The sequence below is a fragment of the Narcine bancroftii genome, chromosome 4 (genome assembly GCF_036971445.1).
Source record: "Narcine bancroftii isolate sNarBan1 chromosome 4, sNarBan1.hap1, whole genome shotgun sequence".
Classification (NCBI taxonomy): domain Eukaryota; kingdom Metazoa; phylum Chordata; class Chondrichthyes; order Torpediniformes; family Narcinidae; genus Narcine; species Narcine bancroftii.
Genome location: NC_091472.1, coordinates 298,558,486 through 298,580,368, shown reverse-complemented (window position 1 = coordinate 298,580,368; position 21,883 = coordinate 298,558,486). Strand labels below are relative to the sequence as shown.

At 40.8% G+C, this 21,883-nt stretch overlaps 1 protein-coding gene and 1 long non-coding RNA gene across 3 annotated transcripts in view; one reads left to right on the top strand and one right to left on the bottom strand.

The window, feature by feature from the left end:
• umps (uridine monophosphate synthetase) overlaps window positions 1-8,411 on the bottom strand; it is a 30,971-nt gene extending 22,560 nt beyond the window's left edge. For both annotated transcript variants that reach the window (XM_069935590.1, XM_069935591.1), the window contains exons 1-3: window positions 8,237-8,411; window positions 3,872-4,025; window positions 1,140-1,817 (exon numbers count right to left, since the gene is read on the bottom strand). In XM_069935590.1, the coding sequence (XP_069791691.1) occupies window positions 1,140-1,817; window positions 3,872-4,025; window positions 8,237-8,371 (967 nt within the window). In that variant the 5' untranslated portion in view covers window positions 8,372-8,411. The remainder of the gene's footprint in view (window positions 1-1,139; window positions 1,818-3,871; window positions 4,026-8,236) is intronic.
• The window catches only part of LOC138762145 (uncharacterized), a 56,400-nt gene continuing 42,541 nt past the window's right edge, over window positions 8,025-21,883 (top strand). The window contains exon 1 of the long non-coding RNA XR_011356772.1: window positions 8,025-9,472. This is a non-coding gene — a long non-coding RNA (uncharacterized lncRNA). The remainder of the gene's footprint in view (window positions 9,473-21,883) is intronic.

Here is a 21,883-nt window from a genome sequence, read left to right as displayed (position 1 = left end):
ATGAAACTGTACAAGGCATTGCTGAGGCCAAATTTAGAGTATTGTGTGCAGTTCTGGTCACCGATTTATAGGAAGGATATTAACAAGACAGATAGAGTGCAGAGAAGATTTACAAAAATGTTGCCTGAGTTTCAGCATCTGGAATACAAGGAAAGATTGAGCAATTTGGGTCTTTATTCCTTGGAACGTAGAAGGCTGAGAGGGGATTTGATAGAGGTGTTTAAGATAATGAGAGGGGATAGATAGATTTGATGTGGAAAGGCTTTTCCCATTGAGAGTAAGAGAGATGGATAAAAGAGGACATGGGTTGAGAGTCGACGGGCAAAGGTTAGAAATAACATGAGGGGGAACTTCTTTACTCAGAGAGTGGTTATTGTGTGGAATGGGCTTCCGGGAAAGGTGGTGGAGGCAGGGTCAATTTTGTAATTTAAGAAAGAGTTGGATAAGTATATGGATGGGAGGGGGATGGAGGGATATGAGCAGAGTGCTGGAAAGTGTTAGAGGAGGGTACTTGGATCAGTGCAGACTAGAAGGGCCAAATTGGCCTGTTTCCGTGCTGTAATTGTCATATGACCTGCTCTAGATTATTCACTAGTCACTCTCTGAACTCACTATTTTCCACGTCCTCCTCTGTGGTGAATAAAGATGATAAGTATTTATATTGAAGTTGCCTGGCTCTACATATAGATTACTCTTTTGATCCCCAAGAGGATTTGCTCTTTACCTGGCTACCCTCTTGTTCTTTATATACTCACTGAATGAAATTTTCTTTAAATTTACTTGCCAAGGATATTTTTATGACCCCAACCCCACTTAACTTCCTTCTTAAATTCCCTCCTACACTATATTCTTCAAGCAACCCATCTCAATCCCCCTTGTCTAAACATGTCATGTTTTTTTCCTGATTAAACCTACAGTATCTTTTGTCATACAAGGTTCCCTAAACTTACCATCTTTGTTTTTCACCCTGATTGGAGCATGATGGCCCCAAATTCTTACTAACTACCAGTTACAAACAAGGCAGCTTTTCCAATTGGAACAAAATATCTACATGTAAATTTAACTCTTCATTTGAAACTTGCTAGGCAACATAATCACTTCAGATTAATTTTATAATTCTACAAAATTTGTAAACTTACCTCCATACTGGTGTTTAACGGTGTTTCCAATATCTGCAAATTTTCGGTCTTCAAATATCAAAAATTCATGCTTGTTGGCAATTGCTCTTAACTCTTTGAACACGTCAGCATTAAAATCATTCAATATATCAACATGTGTCTTTAATACACAGATCTCACTACCAAGTGAATCAGCCAGGTGAAGCAACTCTTTGGAGTTTGTGACATCAGCAGCCAGACACAAATTAGTTTGCTTCTTCTCCATTATTTTAAAAAGTTGGGCTGCAATAGGATGAATTACAGGGAGTTCGGCACGAGCACCATAACTGATTTTTACATTAGACTGTTGAAGCTGTTTTGTTGAACCATTTATCACTTCATTCACTGGTGCACATGTGTTTGTCTTTATGAATGTCTTGACTTTTTCTGCCATGTCAAAATCAAGTTTGCCTTGGTTACATAAAATTTCTAATAATCTGGATAAGGATAAGACAGATTGTAAATGTATCCCTTCCTTTTCTAATAGGGCTTTTCCTCCTTGTTCTCTGTCCAACAACACCACTGCATCAGTGACTTTTAACCCCTCCTTTCGAAGAACTTGCGCAGTCTCTAAGACACTGGAACCGCTTGTGACAACGTCCTCAATAATTAGGCAGGTTTCTCCTGGGATAATAGTACCTTCCACCATACGTTTGGTACCTGTAATTAAGACATTTTATAATTCTTGTATTGTAATTTTAAAAAGTGTATTCTGATTTAAAAAAATCTAAAACAATGTATTTTTCTCAAACCAACCTGAAACATTAAAATCATGAAAGATACTGTCCCATTTTCCTGAGTTAAAAACTTAGATGTGAAATAGATATTGTGATAAGCAAACCATCATTATTCTTCACAATGGGCCAGATTTTGTCTGAGCATTTCTCCCCAAACCCTCATTTGCTTTGTTAGAACACAGGGAGGCTACATTGTTGTGTCTCCTCTATCCCAGAGCCCAGATAGATGCATGTTCTGATTTGTGATATGTTATCAGGGGATAACGTTGTGACTCCTGGATTCCAACACCCAAGAAAGTGAGGGGGGAAGGGATAGGTTTGGGAGGTCTTTGTAGCAGCTCCTAGTGAATATTAATAGCTTTAAAATGATGAACATTCAATAACATTTCAAAACTATTAACATTTCACTAAATAATCTAAAAATTAAAAAAATAATTTTCATTAAAAGCTCAACTTTAAACCACTTTCTCTTTACTTAACAGACCCATTGAAATCAATGTGGTGTCAAGTTCTACTTCAAGTTGAATGCCACAATTTAATCGAGCAAAGGATTGAAGAGGCAGTTCCCCAGCATAAAACTGGCTCTGCGGCTGCAGCATATTAAGACCATCTGACTACTGCATGACAACTCAGGGAGACTGTTTTATGAATGCCATGACTTTTTTTAAAAACTATTTTTTTTATATAAACGCAGAGTTGTGGGTGCCTGGAATACCTTGCCAGGAATGGTGCGGAGGCTGAAACAGGGGCTTTTAAGAGATTCTTAGCAGGCACATAGATGGAAGAAAAATAGAGGTTTATGAGGTAGGGAGGATTTAGTTTTTTTTAAGGAATCTATGTGTCGGTACAACATCAAGGGTTGAAGGGCCTGTACTATGTTGTAGTGTTCCTTGTTCTATTCAGTTCCCTTTTTAAAAGCCTGATTGACTGTCACCTTTCCAGGTACTAAATGCTCTCATTTCCCTCAGGATCACACATTACATTCAAAATGAAGTGACTCAGCCCATTTAAGTCAGTGCTTGCCCAGCAAAAAAGTAATCAGCTAGTCTGACTCCCCTTCTCTTTCCCTATAGTGCTGCAATCTTTTTCTTTTGAATCCTTAACCTGTGAAATTTGGAGTTCCATGATTGAATCAATTTGCTTCCCCCACCAAGTGGTCTGCCACCTGACCAGGTTCATTACCCAGAATTAGATCTGATATGGCCTCTCCACTTGGCCAGTCCTCATACTGTGTCAGGAATCTCTCTTGAACACATCTGACAAATTCAGCTCCATCTACCCCTTTTGAGTCAGGAAGTGCCAGTCAATATCAAGGAAGTTGAAATTACCTATAACTACAATGCTGTATTTCCTGTACCATTCCAAAATCTGCCAACTTATCTGCTCCTTGGTGTCCTGAGGGCTATTTGGGGGCCGATAGCGTACTCCTAGTACAGTGATTTCTCCCATCCTATTTCTGACTTTCACCCACACCATCTCAGTTGACATGCCTTCTGCAGGACCCTTTCCATAGCTGTGACCAATAATGCTACTCTCCTCTTTTACCTCCCATTCTATTCCTTTTAAAACAACTAAACCCTGGTACCCTCATAAGCCAATCCTGCCTTTTCTTCAGCTATCTGTAATGGCCACAAAATCCTAGTTTCATGTACTGATCCATGCTCTAAATTCATTGCCTTTATTCCTAATACTCCTAGCATTGAAATAGACATATTTCAACCCCTCTAACTGCCCACATTTATGCCTGTCCTTCCTCACAAACTCAGAACACATGGCATCATGCTTCTAACCTTCTGCCCCATTTTGGTTCCCAACCAACTGCCAAATAGGGACAAGGTAAAATAATCTCGAGTTCTAAGGGGAAAAAAAAGAGGGCAGAATGGTAGAAGGAACTGATTAGAAAGCTCTACAAAGGCTTAGTAGGGATAATGGGCTGAATGGCTTGATTTTATTCAATGTTACGATGAAGAATCTTACCATAACCCTTTGCCTCCTTTCGACGAATAAGCATGGGGATTCCACTGGAAGAACAGATAATGGTGGCAAGAGGTAAGGCAGTGTATGGAACCCCACAAACAGAACTGCATTGGATTCCAGCATTGTTTGCAGTTTGCCACAAGAGATCAGAAACCTGTAAGGAAAGATATTCGATTTGTCAACTGCCACACCCAAAGTAAACAAGAATTTAGAAGCCAATATGCCTGTTTAGTATGCTATACTACCAGGGCTTGGAAATTAATCTCTCAATGAACAATGCAAATCAAATAGGCAAGCACACAGACAATGCCAAAACAGAATAAATAAATAACCACATCAGATTGAGACCTGTTACGAGCCCAAAGCACCCCAAAACCCAGCAGCAATAGACATTCACCAAGACAAGTGGTTTTTAAAAACAAAAATTATTTTTAATCAACTTTAAACATGAAGACTGAATCAAATTTTAACTTATCTCTATACTTAACTAAACCAAATTAACTCCCTTCTAATTCTAAGCGCGTGTATGTAATGTGTGTGTAAATTTAAGAAAAGTTCTTTGGTTCACAGTTCAATCTCACTTCTTCTTCCAAGTTCTCTGGATGCAGGCAATTCTTATACTGTGCACAGAATTTAACATGTATAAAGTTCACCAGGCTTTGGTACTCGAAAGGTAAATATTTACTGCTCAGGAAGGTTCTTGTAGGGTTTGCAGAGAGAGATTTGTTGTTCCAGGATTTCCACAACTGAGGTACCACATTAGTCACCTCAAGGTCTCGCTGATTAGACTTGCCCCATCAGGGTTTTCCAGATGGTAACCTCTTTCTTTCAGGCCACTACAGAGTTTCATTCTGTTCCGCTTATTCCAAAAGGAACATCAGACAGATAGCACTTCCAGCCATCTACTGCTCTGGAACTTTTTATCAGTTTCAACCAGATTCCTGGCTTGTACTGTTCAGCTGCTTTCCAGTGTAACACACACACAAGCTAGAGAGGGCTTGTTCTCTCTCTCTCTCTCTCTCTCCAACTGAGACTGCCAGAAAGCCCATGTGACTCTCTCACTTGCAAAACCCCCCACCTTCTTCAGCAAGTTACAGGAGTTCTTCTCCTTGGTCAAGATGTTGTCTTAGGTAAACAAAACTCAGGAGTGACCTTTCTGTGAGCACTTTGCAGAAAAGTACTTGTTGCCAGTTTGTCTCCAGTCCATTCATTTTATGACATCAGTTCAATGAGCACCTATTTGAGAAATGTGCATGACATTCTGCAAAGATGTTACTAAATATGAATTCTTCAGTCTTTCAAATAAGATCTGTTTTAAAATGTATGTATGTAACCTTACTCTAAATCTTACAAATTCCCCAAAATATTTATCCATTACAGACCAATTAAAAATTTCATACTTCAGGTTGTTCAAGTTATGGAGCAGTGGACAAGATTCATTGATTCATCTTGTGAATGGCCAATTCAAAGTTTAGATTTATTGTCAGTGTACATACAATGCTAAGATTCTTTATCCTGTGGGCTAGCAGAACTTCTATTTATCGGTAGTGCAAAAAAAAATTGTACTCAAGTAAAGAAATATATACTGTTATGAGTCCAGAGGACCTCAAAACTCGGCAGCAATTGAAATTCACCAAGACAAATGGTTTCTTAAACAAAAGTTGCTTTTAATTTTTTTTTTAAACATAAAAACTGGATCAAATTTTAACTTATTACTATTAACTTAACCCAACTGAACTCCCCTTCTAATTCTAAGCACACGTATATGTAATGTATATGTTCAGGATAGTTCTTTGATCCACAGTCTAATCTCATTTCTCATTATTGCCATTATCAGGCAATTCTTATACTGTGCACAGAATTTAACATTTATGAATTTTCACCAGGCTCTGGTGCTTAAAGGTTACCACTCAAGAAAGTTCTCATTGGTTTCAGAGAAATTTGGTACTCGTTGGACACACACAAACTGATTTCCTCCGATCAGCCACTTCAGTATCTTACTGAAGAAAGTTGCCCCATCATGGGTTTTCCAAATGATAATGTCTTCTTCCAGGTCACCACAGAGCTCCTTCTAACCCCCCCCCCCCCCCCCCACCCCGCAACCTCAGGGGAAACACTCCAACCAGCCAGCCATCTCCCCCTGCAAGGATCACAAGGGATTTCAACAGGCTCAACTCAGAACTCACAACCAGTCTTCAAAATGGGGCTTTCAACAAGCCTACCGGCTTTTCATGCTGCAGCCCCCAAAAAGCTTCTACAGAATTGTTGTACTCATTCTCTCTCTGTGTTTGCAAAACCACATGACCCCTCTTAGAACAGCAAACTGCAACCAGACAGATTGCGGCATCGGAATCAGTTTCTGCCTGAGCCTCTGTTGCTTTAAAGACAATAATCCATTTACTCCACATCAGTCCAATTAACATCTCCCCATAAGCATTCTTTAAAGTTTCCGTAAAGTCACTGTGGACATGACGTCTCTGCTTATGCACAGCTCCTGCACTTCAAATGAGTGCAAACACTTTAAACTCCTCTGCGAAATGCCAATGTCCGTCTGTGAAGTGACCCACACCACCCCCCACAATCCATCTCCTTCAAAAACATATTTATATGCAATATAATACAACCTGCAACAAGAGAGATTGGAATTGAAATGCAGCCACCATCCACCTCCTACAAATCAGTAAGATCAGTACTGTTCATTCTATCTCAGGCAATAAACTTCTGAGAGTGGCATCAGTCCCCTGCAATCACCCTCATCAAGACCTGGCCAAACAAGTTGCAACTTCAACTGTGTCAAATATTAGAGAAGAGCTTTAAAATGAGAGGCAGAATGATTAAAGAAGATGTACGAGGGAAGTTTTGTTAAAAAAAAACGAAAATGGTAGGTGTCTGGAATACACCTGACCAGGTTCATTACCCGGTAGGTGTCATGGGGAGGTGATGGAAACAGATACAATAACAATATTCAAGGGGAGTTAAGGCAGATATGAGAATAGGCAATAAATATAGATCATGTGCAATTTAAATTGGCATAGTCATCACCACAAACATTGTGGGTCATTAACCCTGCTCCCTGTTCTAATAGGTGCTTTCAAACTGCCTTGGGGTTAACTGGCCAATTTGCAAGGCAGCTTGAAAGGGCCCGACACGGTCAGCGTCGTCCAAAGTCAACCTGGTCCCTGCCCTACCTCAGAGGTAGTGAGGGAACCCAGTTCAACTCACCCAGGACGCGTCAACCGGTGGCAGGAACAGTTACTCCTGTAACATCAGCACTGATGTGAGGGCATCACGGGGAAACCCCGGCTGAAGTGTCTGCGGTGCTGGGGGGGGGGAAGAGAGGGTTCGCTGCCAGGGCCTGGGGTGGAGAAGTGGGGGCGGGGGTGAGCGTTCGCTGCCATGGTGGGGGGGGGAAGAGAGGGTTCGCTGCCATGGGGGGGGGGGGAAGAGAGGGTTCGCTGCCATGGGGGGGGGGAAGAGAGGGTTCGCTGCCAGGGCCTGGGGTGGAGAAGTGGGGGGGGGGGGGAAGGGTTAGATGGCTGGGGTGGAGGTGGGGGGGGTGAGAGGTCGCTGCCATGGGGGGGGGGAAGGGTTCGCTGCCAGGGCCTGGGGTGGAGAAATGGGGGCGGGGGTGAGCGGTCGCTGCCATGGTGGGGGGGAAAGAGAGGGTTCGCTGCCATGGGGGGGGGGAAGAGAGGGTTCGCTGCCATGGGGGGGGGGAAGAGAGGGTTCGCTGCCATGGGGGGGGGGGGAAGAGAGGGTTCGCTGCCAGGGCCTGGGGTGGAGAAGTGGGGGGGGGGAAGGGTTCGATGGCTGGGGTGGAGGTGGGGGGGTGAGAGGTCGCTGCCATGGGGGGGGGGAAGGGTTCGCTGCCAGGGCCTGGGGTGGAGAAGTGGGGGCGGGGGTGAGCGGTCGCTGCCATGGTGGGGGGGAAAGAGAGGGTTCGCTGCCATGGGGGGGGGGGAAGAGAGGGTTCGCTGCCAGGGCCTGGGGTGGAGAAGTGGGGGGGGGAAGGGTTCGATGGCTGGGGTGGAGGTGGGGGGGGGGGGTGAGAGGTCGCTGCCATGGGGGGTGGGAGAAAGAGTTCGATGTCGCAGAGGTATCGCTACCGCGGGGGTAGAGGTTGGGGGGGGGGGGGGGGAAGAACTAGATTGCATGACGTATCACCTACCGCGTCATTGCGGTGGCGGGATCCCCCCCTTAAATCGCAGGGATTGGCGATCTACTGAGGCTATCCCTCCTCAACCTAAAAAGGCCCCACTCATCGCAACTGGGTCCCAGGAGGGCGACCCGGGTGCGGCAGAGGTCAAGAGGACGAGGCCTGGTTCTCAGCAGCCAGGAGAGGACTGAGAGCCTGTGAAAAGGTACCTGGTTCATAAGAGCTGGACGAGACACAATGACCCTCAGGTCGAAGTAAACTGGGGACGATATTCCACTTTTTAGCAGAAAGTTGCCGAATTTCACTGCCTGGATTGCGTACAGCTCCGACACCAGCGACTCCATCCCGACGTCGCGACGTGACCTTTGAACGCCCACGCGCTGGGGAACGTCATCAAGATGGCGGCCAGGCGCCCGTTGGAGCCGCTGAGCTCGAACTGGCGCCTCAAAGCCGCTGAAACGTGCAGTTCGATCCCACGTGCCAGTCTCTTTCGTAGCCGGTCATCGCCGGAGGAGAATTAACTCAGCGGGTTAGTCAGCATCAGGCGGCGGCTGAGGACCGTCTCGTCAGCAAACATCTGTCATTAGGGAGGGGGGGGGGGCATCACATTTTCATTCCCTGAGACGTAAACACAATATTCAGGAGCCGGAAGCCCGATATTTCACCCTGGGAATTGCCCAGTTATTCTGCATTGGCATTATGATGGGTCTAGTGCAGATAGACAACAGACTCGCCAAGGCAAATAGCACCTTTGGAAGACTACACAAAAGAGTCTGGAAAAACAACCACCTGAAAAAATAAAGATCAGCGTATACAGAGCCGTTGTCATACCCACATTCCTGTTCGGCTCCGAATCATGGGTCCTCTACCGGCACCACCTATGGCTCCTACAACGCTTCCACCAGCGTTGTCTCCGCTCCATCCTCAACATTAATTGGAGCAACTTCATCCCTAACGTCGAAGTACTCGAGATGGCAGAGGTCGACAGCATCGAGTCCACGCTGCTGAAGATCCAACTGCGCTGGGTGGGTCACGTCTCCAGAATGGAGGACCATCGCCTTCCCAAGATCGTGTTCTATGGCAAGCTCTCCACTGGCCACCGAGACAGAGGTGCACCAAAGAAGAGGTACAAGGACTGCTTAAAGAAATCTCTTGGTGCCTGCCACATTGACCCCCGCCAGTGGGCTGATCTCGCCTCAAACCGTGCATCTTGGCGCCTCACAGTTCGGCGGGCAGCAACCTCCTTTGAAGAAGACCGCAGAGCCCACCTCACTGACAAAAGACAAAGGAGGAAAAACCCAACCCCAACCCACCAATTTTCCTCTGCAACCGAGTCTGCCTGTCCCGCATTGGACTTGTTAGCTACAAACGAGCCTGCAGCTGACGTGGACATTATCCCTCCATAAATCTTCGTCCACGAAGCCAAGCCAAAGAAGAGTGCAGTTGTACGTAAATTTTAAAATGCTACCTCTCTTTTGAGCTCGCCCCTTAACATTAAGGACTGACTGACTGCAGTTCCAGTTTTGTGGGTTCTGGGATGACTCAAGAGGCTTTTTTGAAATGCATTCCTTCTGGTGCGTGATTGCATTAAGGCTCTCAATGCCCCCCTCCCCCAAATATTTCTTATGTTCTTTGTTAGACCAGAGATTTCATGGAATCAGGGGGGAGGTTACACTTTTCCTTGGATCTTTTTCTTGATAATCGTGACAAGACTGTGTCTGTTTTGGAAACCAGGTGTCGGGCCTGCAAGTGATGTGGCCAGCACAAAGTAGTATAACTATAGCTTCAGAATCAGAACTTCTTGTCATGAACAAGTCATGAAATTCAGTATTTTGCAGCAGCGTCACAGGGCAAACATACATGTTATAAGTAGCTTATGACATTACTATAAAAAATAATAGTGCACCAAAAAAAGTAAGGCAGTGTCTTTGGTTAATTGCTTTTTAAGGAATCTGATGGCACAGGGAATAAGCTGTCCTTATGCTGTTGAGTGCTCGTCTTTAGGCTTGTTACTAAGGGTAGCAGAGTGAAGAGGGCATAGCCTGGGTGGTGAGGGTCTTTGAGGATAAAAGCCATTTTTTAAAGACACCTCCTCAAGTAGATGTTCTCGATGGGGTGAAAGTCTGGTGCCTGTGATGTCGCAGGCTGAGTTAACCCCTGTCTGGAGTTTATAACAGATCTGGACGAGGCACAATGACCCTCAAATCGAAGTAAACTGGGGACAATATTCCACTTTTTAGTAAAAAGTTTCCGAATTTCACTGCCTGGATTGCATACAGCTCCAACACAAGCGACTCCATCCTGACATGCGATTCCGCACGTACACGACGTGACCTTTGAACTCCAACATAACATCTCATTTAAAATGCCAGAGCTCTGCTCAAGCCAGACAGTCCAGGCTCCGAGTGCCTATGCAAAAACTTTGAAGGATGTAGGTGTTAATTAGACATGCTGTGGAGTTATAGATTATTGTTTTGTAAAGCAACAGATGAATGAACTCGGAAGATTAGGTCCAGTGCTGCAGTCTGTCTGAGTGCAGAGTGCTGTTTTAAGAGGGCCATGTGGTTTTCTCTGAGTGAGAGAGAGAGAGTTCAGTTCTACAGTTCAGCAGCAGCTGGGACTGGAACAGGACAAGCTGGCAAGTTTGTGGAAAAACCCTATTTTGAAGTCGGGTAGTGAGTTCTTTGTTCAGCCTGTTCAAAGCCCTTGTGGTCTGTACAAGAGGAGATGGCTGGCTGTATATTTCACTTTATTTATTTCACTTGAAATAAAGAAAACAAAAAAGAACACTGTGGTGAACTGAAAGAAAGAGGTTATCATCTGGAAAACCCTGGTGGGGCAAGTTTCTTTGGCAAGACACTGAAGTGGCTGATCAGAAGGAATCAGTTTCTGTCCAACAAGCAACAAATCTCCCTCTGAAAACCGACAAGAACCATTTACCATTCAAGCACCAAAGCCTGTTGAAATTCATAAATGTTAAATTCTGTGCACAGTATAAGAATTGCCTGATACCAGTGAACTTGGAGGATTGAGAAGTGAGATTGGACGGTGAATCAAATAACTTTTCTGAATTTATACATGCACATGCGCTTAGAATTAGAAGGGGGTTAAGTTAATAGTAATGTTAGAGTTTGAATAAGTGCTTTGAGAGGTGGACAGTCAGGAGCTCGAATCTGCAGTGTCTCTTTAAGTGGATAAAAAATTGATCAAACCAGCATAATGAATGTATAGTCAAACTGAGAATTAACAATCAGTGTGGTAGATTGCATATGAATGGTACAATTTATTCTGTCAATGAGAAATATAAATTTATATATTGAAGACATCATCTGTAGTAAAGCAATATATCAAAAGGAACATAAACCTATTGAAGAAGAATTACAAATAAAAAAATCAGATTTTAAGTATTTTATCATGAAATTTAAGAAAAATAATATTTTCAAGTGTATACCCTTTCAAATCAGACTTATCCTTATTTGAGAATGGATCCCTGGCCAGTTCAATAATTTCTTATGTAAAAGCGTAACAATTCTGGATTCACACACTTGTATTAATATATTTTTATATATAATTCTAAGTTGAATAATGTTTCAGAAATTTTAGACTTATTAATTATGTACATTAACAATAGAAAATGAAAACTTTAATCAATGGTTTAATTAAAAGCTGAAAATAATAATCCTTTGCATCCAATACATTTCAATGACAATTATGTGGAAATAAATAAAAACAAAGTGAATATAAAACATCACAAATGATTTAAAAGACTATAAAGTATTCCCTTTATGGAGACTTTTATGCTATTATAAGATATCCATTGATAGGGGTTGCTCTTATCTATCCTTTCACATATATGACCACAAACAATATACAAAACACAAGATATAGGAGCAGAAGTAGGCCCTTCTCATCACGAGCTGATCCATCCTCCCACTCAGCCCCACACCCCAGTTTTCTTCCCTGGTGTCCTGACTAATCAAATATCTGTCAATTTCTGCCTTAAATACATCCTCTATGAGATCCCCCTCATCCTTTTGGACTCCAACAAGTACAGTCCAAGAGCTCATATGCTAGCCCTTTCATTCTTGGTTTCATTCTAGTAAATCTTCTCTGAACCCTCTCCAACACCAGCACATCTTTTCTTAAATAAGGCACCCAAACTGTACACAGTACTCAAGTGAAGTCTCACTAGTGCTCTGTTGAGTCTAAACATTATATTCCTGCTCTTTTTTTTTCTATTCCTCCAGAAATGAATGCCAACATTGCATTTGGCGCCTTCACCACTGTCTCAGCCTGGAGGTTAACCATGCTAACGGGCGTATCTTTTTATGGACCTCCAAGTATTCTGTTAGCTCATTCTTGACAATCGACTCCCACATCTTCCCAACCACTGATGTCAGGCTAGTAGGTCTATAATTTTCTTTCTACTTCTTTGCTCCCTTTTTAAATAGTGAAGTGCATTCACGATCATCCAGTCCACTGGAACCATGTCTCAATCCATTGATTCCTGGAAGATCATTACCAATGCCTCCACAATCTCTACAGCTACCTCCTTCAGAATTTAAGCATGTATTCCATCTGGTCTGGGAGACTTATCTACCCTCAGACCATTTAGCTTCCAGAGTACCTTCTCTCACATGATCTTGACTGCACTCACTTTGCAGAGAGCCACATGAGTCCGGTATGGTACTAATGTCTTGCACGGTGAAGACTGATTCAAAAATATTAATTCAGCTCCTCTGCCATCTCCTTATCTCTCATTACTATTTATTTAGCATCATTTTCTATCAGTTCTGTGTCTACTTTTGTCACTCTTTTACTCTATATATATTTAAAAAAGCTTTTAGTATCCTTTTTGATATTATTTGCTAACCTCCTTTCATAATTCATCTTTTCCTTCCTAATCACCTTCTTAGTTGTCTTCTCTAAGTTTTTAAAAGCTTCACACCTATTTTTGCTTCCTTGTATGCCCTCTCTTTTGCTTTTACTTTGGATTGGACCTGAGTTTGAATCCAGCACTGTGTATAAGGAGTTTGTACGTTCTCCCCATGTCTGTATGGGTTTTCTCTGGGGGCTCCAGTTTCCTTCCAGTCTTCAAAAACATTCCGGGGTGTAGGTTAATGGGGTGTAAAATGGGCAGCACAGACTCGTAGGACCCAATTGACATACTGTATGTCTAAATTTAAATTTTAAAAAACCTCCCTCATAAGCCACAATTGTCTTATTTTACCAATTTTCTTTCTTTTTGGTATGTACCTGTCCTGCATTTTCCTTATTTCAGTCATTGCTGATCTGCCTTTTTCCCCATTAGTGTACTTTTCCAATCAACTTTGGCCAGTTCCGCTCTCCACTGAAATACCGACACATCGAATTTCAAAGTGAACGCAATCATATCGTGATCACTGCCTCCTAAGGGTTCCTTTACCTTAAGCTCTCTAATCATTTCTGGTTCATTACACAGCACCCAATCCAAATCAGCCGATCCCTTGGTGGGCCCATCAGCAAGTTGCTCCAAAAAGCCATCCTATAGGCATTTCACAAACTCTCTCCTGAGATTCCATACCAACCTAACTTTCCCAATCTACTTTCATTTTAAAATTCCCCATGATTATCATAACGCTGTCCTTATCTGAAGGACAGCATTATCTATTTCCATTTGTAATTTGAAGTCCACATCCCGGCACTGTTTGGAGAGCTGGATATAACTGCTATTAGTGTACTTTTACCTTTACCATTCCTTAATACAATCCATAAGGATTCTTCCTCCTGATTCTATGTCCTTGCTTTCCAATGATTTAACATTGTTGCTTACCAGCGGAGCCATGCTTTTCCCCTTTGCCTACCTGCCTATCCTTCCTATACACTGTGTATCCTTGGATATTCAGCTCCTAATGACATTCATCCTTTAGCCTCGACTCAGTAATAGCCATATCATTCCCTCCAATCTGTAGCTGTACTGCAAGATCATCCATCTTGTTTCTAATGCTGCATGCATTTAAATATAATACCTTCAGGCCAGTTTTTGAATGCACTGTCTTTGTCATCCCTCCGGCTACAATTTTGTCTCATCACCTGCCTTTCATCCTTGCTGCACGCTATCTTTGCTTTATTGTTTCCTCCTTTTTCAACCCAAATACTCTGGTTCCCATCTCCCTGCCAAATTAGCTTAAACCCTCTCTTACAGCTGTATTAAACCTGCCGCCAGGATATTAGTCCCCTTTAGGTTCAGGGGACCTTTTTGTATGGGTTGTACCTTCCCCAAAAGAGATCCCAATGATCCAAAAATCTGAAGCCCTGACCCCTTCACCAATTTCTCCACCACACATTTATCTGCCTGATCTTGCCATTCTTGCCCTCACTAGCACATGGCACAAACAGTAATCCTGAAATTACCACCCTGGAGGTCCTGCTTCTCAGCTTCCTCCCTGTTTTCCTTCTTTAGGACCTCTTCACTTATCTTACTTATGTTATTGGTACCAACATGTACCAAGACTTCTGGCTGTTTTCCCTCTCCCCTCAGAATGTTCTGGACCCGGTTGGAGACATCCTGTGCCCTGGCACCAGGGAGGCAACACCATCCAGGTGTCTTTATTGAGCTTACAGAATCTCCTGTCTCTTGTCGTCATAATAGAATCTCTTATCACTATTGTGTGCTTCTCTACCCTCTCCACAACAGAGGTATGCTCAGTGCCAGAGATCCATTCACTATGGTTGTCCTAGCAATGCAGTGCAGATCTACATTGTGCAATGTTACTATCTTACCAAAAGCAATTTAAATCAAAATTGGTGTATAAAATTGTAATTTTTGAAACAAATGAGATAATAAAATGATCTTTGCACTGACAAAGATTGCAAGGTCTCTGACTTTAAAATGTTTTATAAAACCATACTTTTCCATAATTTTACAATGTATTAATTATGGAACCTTTCGGTGTATTCATGATGACTAAACAATGAGAAGTTGGAGGGACTGACCATTTCTATCCATGGATGCTGCCAACCCAGCTGAATCTCCAGCTTCTCATTATTTGCTCAAGATCCCAGCAACTTCAGCGTTTGTGTTTCTCTATTCATGATGAGATGGGAGAGATCTTAAATTTTTTTTGCATTGGTATTTACTCAGGAAACTGGCACAGAGTTGTGAGAAGTAAGGAAGACAAGCAATGAGGTCATGGAACAAATACAGATTAAAGAGGAGGAGGTGCTTATTGTCTTAGAGCAAATAAAGGTGGATAAATCCCCACAGTATGATATTCCCTTGGACCTTGAGGGGAGGCTAGTGTAGAAATTGCAGGGACCCTGGCAGAAATATTTAAAATGTCCTTAGCCACAGGTGAGATGTTGGAGGATAGCTCGTGTTGATCCGTTGTTTAAAAGAGGCTCCAAAAGTAACCCACAAAATTATAGGCTGTTGAGCCTGACATCAGTCGTAGGCAAATTATTTGAAGATGATTGGATATACATATTTGGATAGCCAGGGACTGATAAGGGATAGTCAACATGGCTTTGTGAATGGTAGATCATGTTAAACCAATCTTATAGAGTTTTTTGAGGTGATTACCAGGAAAGTTGATGAAGAAAAGGCTGTGGATGTTGACCAAATGGACTTTAATAAGCCCTTGACAAGGTCCTATGTGGGAGGTTAGTCAGGAATGTTCAGACACTTGGTATTCATGGAGAGGTAGTAAACTGGATTTGACATTGTCTATGGAAGTGGATGATTACTTTTCAGACTGGAAGCCTGTGAATAGTGGTATGCCTCAGGGATCGATGCTGGGACCATTGTTGTTCATCACCTATATCAATGATCTCAATGATAATGTGGTAAATTTGATCAGGAAGTCGGCAGATGACACTAAGATTGGAGGTGTTGTGGACAATGAAGAAGGCTTTTAAAGCTTGCAGATTGATCTCGACCAGCTAGAAAAACAGGCTGATAAATGGCAGGTGAGGTATTGCATTTTGAAAGGACAAACCATGGTAGGACATACACAGTAAATGGAAGGGCACTCGAATAGAGTGATCTGGGAATACAGATATGTAGTTCCTTGAAAGTGACATCCCAGGTAGATAGGTTTGTTAAGAGAACTTTTGGCATCTTTGCCTTCATAAATCAAATTTTGAATCTAGGGGTTGGGATGTCATAATAAAGTTGTATAAGACATTGGTGAGGCCAAATTTGGAGTATTGTGTGCAGTTTTGGTCTCCTAACTAGAGGAAAGATCTCAATAAGATTGAAAGAGTGCATAGAAGATTTAGTAGCATGTTGCTAGGACTTCAGGAACTGAGTTACAGGGAAAGGTTAAACAGGTTAGGAATTTATTCCCTGGAGTGTAGAAGAATGAGGGGAGATTTAATAGAGGTGTACAAAATTATGAGGGGTACAGATAGAGTAAATTCAAGTAGGCTTTTACCTCTGAGATTGGGTGAGATACAAGGCAAAGGACATGAGTTAAGGGTGAAATGAAAAAAGTTTAAGGGGAACATGAGGGGGATCTTCTTCACACAGAGAGTAGTGGGAGTGCGGAATGAGCTGCCAGCTGAAGTGGTGAATGTGGGCTCAATTTTAAAATTTAAGAAAAATTTGGACAGGTACCTGGATGGGGGAGGTTTGGAGGACTGTGGACTGGGTGTAGGTCAGTGGGACTAACCAGAATAATAGTTTGGCACAGACTAGAAGAGCTGAAAGGCCTGTTTTCCATGGTATAATGTTCTATGGTAACTTCCCAGAAGGACAGTCATCTTCTAGATGAATCCTGGATGGAATAATTTAAGCAATTACTCAAATAACCACCAATTGCACTTCAGATACAATGTTCTGAGTATGGATGTTGTCCCAGTTTTGTTTCTATTTTTAAAGTCTTAATAACAAGACAAATATTGAACATTATGTAACAAGAAATTTCCTGTATGAAAGTGAAAATTGTAAATTTTCACTTCATAAAGTGGTACATTACAGAATAGCTTTAGGAACATATTCCCCTGACAGCAATATTAACTTCATTTCTCCTCCTTCCAACCCCCTTATAATGTCCATCCTATCTTTTCACTACCCATCTTTATTCTTCAAGAGTTCAGTACTGCAGAACTATAAGTCTAAAGAATATAAATATTTTATTCAAAGAATGTGTCTTTGTGGAACAGTGGAAAACTTTACAAATGTGAAGGAAACATGACAGAAGGAGAAACACTATTGCAAACTATTTGATTTAAGTTGACTGCTAACATTGTACTTGGCTGGATGTTGTATCTGGTTTGTTTAACTTGTTGGATTCCTCTATGATTTATTTTAAAACCTAAGAAAGCATATACTGTGTTTGCTCTTGAATTTGCCTATAATACAGGTACCATGGAAAATCAATTAGTTTCTTTGAACCAAATGACAATCACTATTTTGATAAAATATTTATCAATCACAAGTCAAAATACTGATAATATCTTAAAAAAACAGTGGGATTGTATAAAAAAACTTATTCTCAATCTTTTTATGAAGGGGATAGAACATCTTATGCCGCTAGTTCCTGTGGAAAGAGAAATCCTTGCCTGGTACTGTTTGTACATTGAATTAAATGGGAAGAAAAAAGTTGCAGGCCATTCAATCACATGGACAAATGCAGTTGCAAGGCAGAGATTCAGTACTGATATTGTTATATCATTGAAAGAGAAAGATCAAAATAATAAGAAAACAAAATGATTTTATATAGTTAAGAATACATTTAAGTGGATGGATCAAAATACTGCTTTCATTTTCAGTTTTCCAGCTGTCTCAGAAAGACATTTTTGCAATAGGGGTAAGTGATGTTACCTTTATCATGTTATTGAAAATAGAATTAGATTTTCAAAGTATTTAAGTAGACCATTTGCCTGTCTTGTGACATTTTTTAAATGTACTGATACATTGGTTGAATTCTACTGTTTAATATTTACCATCTCTGCTTTTTATTATGGATTTATTTATTTACTACTAATAGCCACATGGAGATGATTTGTAAGGAAGAGGCAAAAAAAAAACTTGTAAACAATCCAGTTGGATTGTTTGTGAACAGGGTTTAGGATTGAAACTTTGGCCATTCAAATAGAGTTCAAACAAATGGTAAAAACAAAAAGATCCAGGAGAAAGATATTGTGGAAAGGATGCTGTGGTGGAACGTGGTTCTGCAGGCATGATCTCATTGGGCTGGGCAGGCTGGCCCGCCTTCTGTACCTGTAGCTCCTCCCCGTAAGATCCCTAATAAAGGCTGAGAGCCCTAGTCTCCCCCCCTTGCACCTGCCTTGGACATGAGCCAGCAGCATGTAGAGGCAGGCCAAAGTTTTCTGATTCATGAAGCCTTTGACTACTTGCTTCGTGTCTGTAAGTGTGCACAGATGCTTTGTAAGACAAATGACATGCATGAACATTAAAAATCAAAGAGAATTTTTCATAATTACTTGCCAGACAAACTCAAACAATTTTAATAATTGTGGATAAAGACTTACAAAAAAAAATCATGCACAAAACTACTACTATTAGGCCTACAGCTGAAGTGTAAGTATTGACTTACTCAGTTTTAGAATGTTGATATGATATTTCTCATTATAAATTTTTACACACGGTCTTTATGTAAACTCTTGGCATTCAGAAACGATGTTTGTGGTCAGCCAGTGCCTCAAATGCAATATTTTTAATTGTTTCATGCAAATTATTTATTGATAATTTTTCAGCAATGTTAATTTACCAGTTAATCTCCCCTTTGCAATTACTGGAACTTGAAATTGGAGATGGTGACAGTCAGTTATGGTTTTTACACAGCCATTGTGCTCCAGGAAATTATTCCCTTTTCCCCAGTACCCATGCTGTGTAAAAAGCTTGGAACCAGAATGGGAGTGCTATTCCAGTTCTAACTTTTTTTCGCCTAGACCACTTGTCATTTTCCTGGAATGCCTGCAGTGTAAACTTCACTGCAGACATCCCGGGACCTACTCAGCTAATGAATATGATGTCACCGTCGATGTTGACGCAGTCCCACCTCTTTAGATACTGCCATTAGGTAAACCCTTATGTCGATGTGTTTAATTGCATTTTGTGTAAGGTTAATATATGCGGATTGGCAAGTGGACACGCGTTTCATTTGCTGGGATTTATCTCAAATGCCACTGCTCATCGCCTGGCTAAAGGGGAATGTTAAAAATGGTTAATAGTTTAATGCGCATCTAATTGGGACAGCAGACATCAGTCAAACCTCTGCTTCAGGTCCCAGGACAGAAAGGAGAGTGAAGTGTTGCATTTGCCTGAAGTTAGTTTTCCTGGTCTGTGTTTATGATCTTTCTATTTTTAAAAAATATTTAAATTTTCAAACATATATAAGAATCAAAATACATAAAATGACAATCATATATTTAAATCAATTATACATGCTACAAACTATGCCCCAAATAAATCCCACCAATCCCTCCCAAAATAATAATCCCCTGTGGCAGCAGACATCCTCACGGCGAACTGGCCCCGCTTGTATTGCCATGTGGCGGGGAAGCCATGGGGAAATGGTGTCATCATAGGTTTCTCTCTGCCTCCAGCATCCCTTCCAGCGCGCAACTTGGGAAGCGATTATGATGTCACAATGCATCAGGTGACTGAGTTCATGCTGCCCTTAAAGGAGCATGCTGAATTTGAATATAAACTGTAATTAACGACCCTCAACGTGGTGGCTGTGTTTCTTCCACTGCTCACACCGCCACACCCCAAAATAAAAGAAAAAATGAAAGAAAAGAAAAAGATTGAAACAAAAATAGAGAAAAGTTAGAAAAAGGAAAAAAAAACAAACCTAGTTACAAAAATATCATCATCATTTACACAACTTGCCTTCAATATCATCATTTTTTTCTTTATCCCAAGTAGTTAGGAAGATTTCATGAGGTTCAGAGAAAGCTCTTTATAAATTTATACCTACTTTATGTAAATATGGGTGCCAAATTTTCAGAAAAACATCATATTTATTCCTTAAACTGTATGTAATTTTCTCAAGAGGTATACAACTATGCATTTCTGCATGCCATCTTTCCATTCCTACATGGGAATCTGATTTCCATGTCACTGCTATACATTTTCTTGCAACTGCTATCACAATTTTCATAAATTCCTTTTGGAAAAAATTCAATTTCAATTTTGGTCTTACTGCCAAATAATTGCCCAATTAAAAAAGAAAGCATTGGATCTTGTGTAAGTTTAACTCCCGTAACTTATTCTCGAAATTTTCCTAATTTTGTCCAAAATGGTCTCAATTTTGCACATGACCATGTAGAATGCAAAAAAGTATCTATCTCTTGACTACACCTAAAACATTTATCTGATAGATCTGCTTTCAATCTATTTAATTTTGTGGAGTAAGATAAAATCGATGCAAAAAATGATATGAACCAATCTATATCTAAGACTTATTGTATTTATCATATTATCATAATATAATTCCTGCCAATTTTTCTCCACAATATTTATATTCAAATCCATTTCCCATCTCTGTCTAGACCTATATGCAGTATTCCTTGCTTCAAAATTCCTTTTTGCTATAATATGTACATAATAGATGTAAATGTCTTAGTCAATCTATTAGAAATCAAAGTTGCTGTTTCACTTCTTTCAGGTATGATGGGCCCAGAGGACCTCAAAACCCAGCAGCAATAGAAATTCACCAAGGCAAATAGTAACTTAAACAAAAGTTACTTTTAATTTGCTTTAAACATAAAAACACGATCAAACTTTCACATTACGATTAACTTTAACTTAACTCCATTCTAATTCTAAGTGCACGTGTATGTAATGGGTGTATAAGTTCAGAAATGTTTTTTGATTCGCAGTCCAATTCATTTCTTTACCAGGCTTTGGTGATTGAAAAGTAAATGGTTACCGCTCAGGAAGGTTCTTGTTGGTTTTCAGAGAGAAATTTGTTGCTTGTTGGACACACACAAACTGATTTCTTCCGATCAGCCACTTCAGTGTCTTGCCAAAGAAACTTGCCCATCAGGGTTTTCCAGATGATAACCTCTTTCTTTCAGGTCACCACAGAGTTCCTTTTCTCTTATCTCAGGTAAAATATTATACAGCCAGCCATCTCCTCTTGTATGGACCTCAAGGGGTTTGAACAGGCTGAACTAAGAACTCACAACCTGTCTTCAAAATGGGGTTTCAAACAAGCTTCCAAAGGCCACTACAGAAAAAGCAGGAGTCGCTCTCTCGCTCTCTGTCACACATAGAGAAAAATCCTGTTTGACTCTTTCTGCTTGGAAAACCACATGACCCTCCTAAAACAGCACACTCCACCAAAACAGCTTGCTATCTCCCAAAATCAATTAAAGAGCGATCTTATCAGTTTCCTGAGATGGGCTCTTCCATTTGTACCTCATTGTGAAAATCTCCAGCACAGGAGTCTATTATCTTTGTAGACTTGTAGCCACCACCTTATGCATAACTCTTGCATTTTAAAATGAGATTTGTTTTGAAATGTTTGTATCTGTTTGTAACCTAACTAAAACCCCACAATCTATTTTCCAAAAACATATCTATACATAATATAAAATATAACATATTCTCTGAAACATTTTTAGACCCAATTTATCTCATAAATATGCTTTTAATTGATAATAACAAATTATTGAATTATTCTGTATGCCATATTTATTTTTAACTGATCAAATAACATTAAATTTCAACTTTCATAACAATCTTCTATATTTCTAATTCCTTTAGAGAACCAAATATTAAAAAGTATATTATTTATAGTAAGTGATATGTCTATTTTGAATCAAAGGCATTTTAATTAACCCATAATTCCCATTTCAATGTTTACTTTGTTCCATATATTAATCAACTGCTTCAAAGGTAA